Here is a 7,500-nt window from a genome sequence, read left to right on the forward strand (position 1 = left end):
AGAAGCAAGGAAAGGGAAAGAAACCCAAAGCGCCGGTAGCTTTGACAAGCGATTAACTAAAAAAATACACAGAAGTGTTTTATTAAATAAATTGTCGGTTGGGCGATTTTAAACCATTGTTTATTGCTTCCATCGCCCCACTCCATTTGTGCAAAATAAATTTGTCTATCAAACACTACCACGAAAATAACCTCAGTACCTATAAAATAAACACATTACAGCATGGAAAATTCTTTGTAAGATTTTTATTCACTCGTTGTTCCGAATCAGAAAACTCACTCGTTCGCTGCGCTCACTCGTTCGTTTTCTGATACTACTCAACGCGTGAATAAAAATCTTTCTCACGCATTTTCCATGAAGTAATCTCTATATAGTCCTCTCACCGTTGGCTTCACAAAGGTAAAGCTGAAAGTAACTGCAGCTCAAATCGTTCCATTTCCCTTGATATGAAGAAGAAAACATCTCTCCACACCCCTCATATCCTCCGAAGTTGTTAGGTTCTCCTGCATACCAGTTAGTGTCAGTAACTTGTGATCCGTCGTTCCATAGCCATTGCGAGCTGTTCTTGGGATTCCTGTGCAAACCAATCCACACTTTTTTCCCCACTGCGCGCCAAACTGCTTGTTGCTCGGCATGCGTTTTCAGCATGGCAAGACTTGATCCCATTGCTTCGCAAGCTGACTTTGCTGCAGTCCAATTCGCGGACGTTGATGAAACTTCGTAGCACGAGCCATTGATAAGCTGCCATCCTCTTGGGCACACTCCTAAATTATTTTGGAGGAAATTTTGTTGAAAATGTTTTTTTCCTTGCGAAAAAGAGACATGTTGTTATCTCTACATATTTGAGAGTCCGATGAGACTCACATTTAATAGTGGAGCTCCGCGCGCGCGCGGAGCACCATACTTAAGAAAATATGGTAACCCATCGATGTGAGAAAATTTGGCCGTGACGTCATGAACGTCCGTACGTACGTACAACGTACGTACGTACGTACGTCCGTCCGCCCCTTCATGTATGCCAATGTAACCAGTACACGTAACCATATCACGGGCTCAAGTTTAGAGCAACCTCGTTCCCAGGGTCTTCTCGGCTTTCAATATGGCGGCGGGTCTTGAGAAGACCCTGGCACACAGTGAACTAAAAAGATCGCTAATTGGTGCTTTTCTCACATGAACTCTGATTGGTTTAATATCGAAAGAAAGATGGCGGCTAGTGAGGAGAGCCAGAAGAAGAACAGAATTCGTGTTTAAATCATTTTCAAAATTGTAACTGTTCCGTAAGAAGCAGCTGCAAATTAACAAGCATAACAGTCAAAAATAATTCACCGTTTTTTCACGTTGTACGATGATCTACATCAGGCCTCGATTCCAATTAAATTTACGTTGGCTTTTCACGACCTCTAGCATAGCGATCGCTCTATAATATAGAAGGATATAATGGTGTTTGAAAGACGTAACGGTAATTAAGTGATTTTATTTCGTACGTACCTTTACGTTTTGGTTCATTTTGGCGTCTCATAATTGTAATTCCGTGACGCGAGTATTGTTACTGTTGTTCAATGTTTTCACCATTTCAGATTGTGTTACAAATTATAAAATTGTGCAACAGGGTTCATAGATTATTGATGTGGTTGATTTAGCAGTTGTATGTGGTTCTGTTGACTCGTGTGACAGCTGCAATGAAGGCGGGTCTGTTAAATACAGGTCAAGACTAGAGGTCGCTGCCCCAATAATCAACAACTAAGCCAAAGTTTCCCCGAGACCTGAAACAATATTTTTGTTGAGTGATTAGCGCTAGCAGACACTTTTGGTGTTGTTTATTTGTCTGCAGCACGGTGACATGTACACTCACCTGTGGAAATTGACCTGTGTTTTATTTCAATAGACCTGCAGCTGCAGTAATCCATATTCTTTCCTATCTCTTCCACACTCTTCAGCTAGTGCATGGTGCACAGAGAGATCTAGCTCGGTCGGTTTTCATCATTGCCTTTTACTTTCATTAATAAAAAATATTAATCTCCTCACCCCAAACAAAGTGCATGTCATCTTGTAATTTTCCAAGAGAGTTATTTAAGATTGTGAAGTCTTATCAATAATTATTATTCTTGAAAATAATTGTAAGGCTTATCATTATAGTCTTATTGACCTGTCAATTCGCTAGTGACTTCAATTTTTGCCTCTTCTGATTTAAAAATATAAATATGTATATTAAACAGTATTCTTTAATTTTGTACACATTACTTTTTTAGCATCACACTCCTGTGAGTTTTCTTGTACTCCAATAATTTAAGTTGAATTATTCGTTTTCAAAACATGCTTTCAAAATATTCTCTAGCATTGCTCAAGTTGTGGCATTTTAATTACTGTCTGAAGATGTGGTACATCGAGTGATTTGGGGGAAGATTGCGGACTGGACAGGGGGATTGGGAAATAAAATTGAAGGTGACAAAGCACAGGAAATTTGCAACTTCACCAGCAACAAGAAACTATTTCACAAAAAGAAATAGTGTTTTGTTTCTGGAATGGTAAGGGCAGGAGAAAAGATAAAATACTGTAAATTGTGGGTCACTTGGTCGGTCATATATATTTCGCTTCGTCTATTGAAACTCTCAACAAAGAAGGACAAAAATGTGGACGCAAACTCTCTGAACGGTTAGAAGCCTGTCAAGGAATATTAACCATTAAAGAGAAGAACATAATGATCCTTGTCTACAAATACCTAATTTTTCCATTTTCTGTGAATCTTCCATTACTTGTGGTACATGTGAACCTAGGAAGTTACCAGTACTAGCTTTAAAATAACTGGTTCCTGGAAAACCCAATTTACTACAGTAACTACAACTTACCAGTGGGAAGATTGTTTACATTACTTATTACCATGAAGAGCGATAGCTTTGGATTTTTCAACAATATATCCCTTTAATGTAACCGAAAATCATTCAGATAGTGAAAACTTCATATTTATGACCCATTTCGTTCACCTTCATGCTTGTCAGCATTATGATTTGCTATACTTCAGGTTCACATGTTCACATGTTTGTTTTTACGTCTCATAGATGTTTAGATGTTCAATTACAAACTCTGTTTTGAATGGCCACTCTACTTCATTGTGTAAATAGTTCACCCTGAAGTCTAAATAGATACAATTCGTTTCTGAGTAAATGAAACGAAACAAAAATGTAGTTTAAGGAATGGAGGCAAATAAAACAAACCGTGCCATTGTCACTGCCTCCAAAACAGAGGAGATTAAAAGCCAGTTTGATAAAACAGCAAAGATCCACCCCTAACCCTGGGCTCATTCGACAAGAACTGCTAAAGATGATGAGATACTTATGTTTAGGACTTGCACAAATTGTGCCCTTTTTTAATTAGGTTCAACAGATTTCATGAGCAGCATTCCAAGACATCACATTGTCTTCACTGGTAGGAGAAGACATGGAAAAGTTCTTTTCATAGCTTGAAAAGTGCAAGAAGCAGATTGCTAATCCTATGGAATAGCATGTTCAACAATGTACATTGGCTTGATTATGTCAACTTTACCACAAAATATATTTACAATAACAAGTTGAAGAATGTGGGCACTAAACATGCTGTGGTTCGCTGTTGGCAATCAGAAGACAATTAAAATACTGATTTTACACTGACATGACAATACTTGCACGTGCAGTCAATAGCTTTGGGTCAATATATACTGGGGAAAGTCGTTGTCAGAAGGCTCATATACACCGATAAGAAATCAGATAATCATTCAAGTTTATGAAAAATTAATGATAATTAGGTTTAATTGATTGAAAATAAACATGCAATATAAACTATACATTACGAAAGACAGCGAGCACACCTCCGTGACTAGATAGCTAGAACCAAGGCTTTCATTAAACCTTAGCTCACTGGATTTTACGGTAATCAAATGTCTGTGATGTTACGGGTGAAACTGTGTGCAATGGCTGTTTCCAAACTGTTTAAAAATCATAGCCCCGAGAAATAATAGCCGTCTATAAAATTAAATTGGTTTAAAATAACATGAAATGAAAAGAAAAGCAAGATTTCTCTGTCATCTACCGCATTCTCGTTGCTCGTGCATTCATCCATCCGTATTTTTGGTTTCTTACATCAAATTTTACAGCTTTGGGTTCCCCCTTCGTACTCCATTTTGTTTGTTGGCAGTTGTCGTACCCAGATTTCTCTCACCTTATTCCTTGCCGCCATTTTGAAAAAATTTGCATATTTGTCCATCCTCGATGGACAAAATTTGATCACGTGATCTGCTGTGTGCCAGAGTCTTCTCAAGACCCGCCGCCATATTGAAAGCCGAGAAGATCCTGGAAACGAGGTTGAGTTTAGAGCTCATCCAGGAGGCAATTCTCTCTTCTCATGCGTCCGCCATATTTGATTGAAAGCGAGGCTAACCGCGCAAACATTCAAGATGGCTGCCAATGCCAGCAGTGTCTTGCCGATCGAATGGACCAGATTGTTGAAAGATAACCCTGAGTTGACGATGAAAGACGTCGATACTTTTGTTAGGCTCAACAAAGCACCCCAGAGTGGCATTGTTAAAGGCTATAAGTTTTTCTGCGAAGGATTTATTAAAGATTATGAAGGTAAATCGTTCATTTCTGCCGTGTTTGCTGTTATGGGCAAGCTTGCAAAGCCGGGCGTGGAGTTTCTAAGCAGGTACTTACCTACTGGTATGATTGTTCATTAAGTTGGTAAAAGAGAAGAAGATGACACTGTTTTTATCAGAGCAAGATGTTTCAAGTCGTTAAGGAAAAATGAAGAGCCACACTACTTATGGGTTAGTTGTATGGTTGTTTTTTAGCTGAATGCTAAATTTAAGTAACTTAAGTGCATGGGGCAGTTGACATTTTACTGAATATTGTGAAAGTTCTCAAAGTTAATTCAAATAACCTTGAATTATTCCTTTTTGCCCTATATCTGTATGAACAAGAATGTACACTAAAATAATAAATTAAAGTAAATAATTTTTTCTTTATTTCCTGCTTTGTTGTCCTTTGTTACCTTATTTCCAAAATAATGATTATAAGCTTAAAAACTTCTGTTTCATTTATTTTCAAAGATGTCGTTTTACAATGAGGAAGTGGTGGATCATTCCTGCTCATGTAAGGCTGGGCAGGGAATATGTAACCATAAGGTGGCACTGATATACCAGGCAGCCCATTACAGCCTCCTTAAAATTGATGCTGTCCCAGAGGTACCATCCAAGACATCTATGCCACAGGAATGGCACAAGCCCCGTTCAGCTGGAATCCATCCTGAAGCTGTTGATAATCTTATTGTTAGAAAACCCGAATTAAAATCAGAGGGAGGTCCTAAATGTAAGAAGCGTGCCATAGATGGTGTAGAGAGTAATTTGTATAACCCTATACAAAACTACCCCAACCCAGAATTTATAAGGGAATTTCTAGCAAGGGCTAAAACTGACTACAAAGAAACACAGTTTGCTACATTGTTTAGCGAGGGTGAATTAGAGTATGTCGAGTGCAACTATAGCACTGTACCGAAGGGATGTGTTGTGTCTTATCAACAACCTACTATTAGGGAAAACAGTAAGTTTTTATCCATAGATCAGAGGGATACCCTACCTGTCCTACCAGCAAAGCTGCTTGATCCCTTATGTAGCCATGTTCTTCCACGCTCACAGGCTAATGTACTTGATTCATTAAAGGTATCATTAGAGCAGGCATGCAACGTTGAGCGGGAAACAAAAGACCAATCTCAAAATCCATTTTGGCATGAGCTGAGAAAGCGGCGGCTCACTGCCTCAAAATTTAAGCAAATTTGTTCAAGAAAAAGTGATTATGAGGGTCTGGTAACTCAGCTTAAAAAGAAAACTGTTCAGACTGCTGCCATGAAGCATGGCCTTGAACATGAAAGTGAGGCAGCACAGTCATATGTCAACACCAGGTTTGTCAATGTATACCGAACAGGATTTGTTATTAATCCAGGCTGTCCCTTTTTAGGAGCAAACCCTGATTTTCTTGTCTATGACCCAACACGCAATGAGGTATTTGGATTGCTTGAAATTAAGTGTCCCCAGTGTGAGTCATGCAGAGATGCCAAGTATTTAAAGATTGTTAATGGTCAACTCAAACTAAAGAAAACCCATGAGTATTACTTTCAGGTAATGGGGCAGATGGCCATCACCGGGCTCAAATGGTGTGACTTCATGGTATTTTGTAAGAATGATTGGCACATTGAAACCATTTACTTTGATGAAGAGTTCTTTGCCGACATGTACAATAAGCTAACTCTGTTTTATTACAACTATTATCTTCCATCATTGTAAATGTCACACCACTGATAAAACCTCATTTTTATTTGTAAATGTATTCAAATTAATTGCTATCATTTTAAAATAGAGGTCCTTTAAAGTTTGATAGCATACAACAGACCGACCATATTTGATTAATTGAAGAGGCTAATGACAGTGGAAGTACAGCATCAAATAAATGGTTTTCCTTGACTCTACGAATTGCCCTCTCTACATGGATCCTTAGCTTCGCTATTTTTTGAGTCCTTTCTACATCTTCCTTGGAAAACTGAACCTTTTCACTCAGAAATGGTGGAATGTTGAGAGAACAGTTTAAAGGAGATAAAAGGTCTTCTATAGTGAAACCTTTGTCTGCCATAACCCCATCTCCATCCTCTAACAGCTTTAAAATTCCACACCTTTTCACTATCTCCCTGTCACTTATAGATCCCGTGTAGAGTTTGGAGATGAATGACACTGCACCACTGGGGGTAATACCAACAAGACCTTTGAAGGTGGTTGCACTTTTGTAACTAGAGTAAAACTCAGAATGAAGCACAAGAGAGGAAGGTGTCTGAACCTTCATTTCTGTGCAATCTATGATCACACGCACATTGCTGAAACTATCTTTAAAACTACTTGGCATTGTTTTTCTAATCTGTGATCTACTCGACCATAGTGGTAAACATCCCATTGTAAAATAAAGGAAGTTTGACCAGGTTATAATCATTCTACTTACAGTAGAAATTGACACATTGAATCTGACAGCCAAATCTTGATCAAATAAGCCTAGCTTGACCTTACACAACCACATGAACAGTTGATCTTCTATAGCAAGGGACTGTTTTTTCATGTTTATAAATACTTCATTAATTATCCCTTCACCAGGCTTTTTAGCCCTGCCACGTTGAACTTGAGACCACGTTCTCATTTTTTCAGCAGATGGTTTTATCACATCTATAAATGACCATAACACATTACTACTTGAAAACCCAGTATAAAACCGGATCATTTCATCATCATACATAAATCGGCGAAGGCCAAACTGACTTATATTGTTCTTCCTATCAAGTTCCTGTTCGAGTCTCTCTATCTCTTTCCTAGCAGCCTGGAGCATCTCCTCAAGTGACACTTCCTGTCTCACCACACCATAATCATGATCATAAAGATTTGGAGTACTGGTAAATGCTGGGTTAGTGACCTGTTCTATAAAAACAAAAAATATCTAT

The 7,500-nt window shown here is 38.4% G+C and overlaps 1 protein-coding gene and 1 pseudogene across 1 annotated transcript; both read right to left on the reverse strand.

The window, feature by feature from the left end:
* Positions 1-7,500, reverse strand: part of LOC138051914 (P-selectin-like) — a 103,348-nt pseudogene that overhangs the window by 24,389 nt on the left and 71,459 nt on the right.
* LOC138051913 (uncharacterized) lies at positions 6,346-7,399 on the reverse strand. The gene has a single exon (XM_068898221.1). It carries the CDS (start codon positions 7,386-7,388, stop codon positions 6,372-6,374), a length of 1,017 nt encoding a protein of 338 aa, XP_068754322.1. The 5' UTR covers positions 7,389-7,399; the 3' UTR covers positions 6,346-6,371.

The sequence above is a fragment of the Montipora capricornis genome, chromosome 6 (assembly GCF_036669925.1).
Source record: "Montipora capricornis isolate CH-2021 chromosome 6, ASM3666992v2, whole genome shotgun sequence".
Lineage (NCBI taxonomy): Eukaryota > Metazoa > Cnidaria > Anthozoa > Scleractinia > Acroporidae > Montipora > Montipora capricornis.

Bases quoted from the DNA above. Each gene is read 5' to 3' on its own strand.
- LOC138051913 (XM_068898221.1), bottom strand. From the start codon at position 7,388: ATGCTCCAGGCTGCTAGGAAAGAGATAGAGAGACTCGAACAGGAACTT.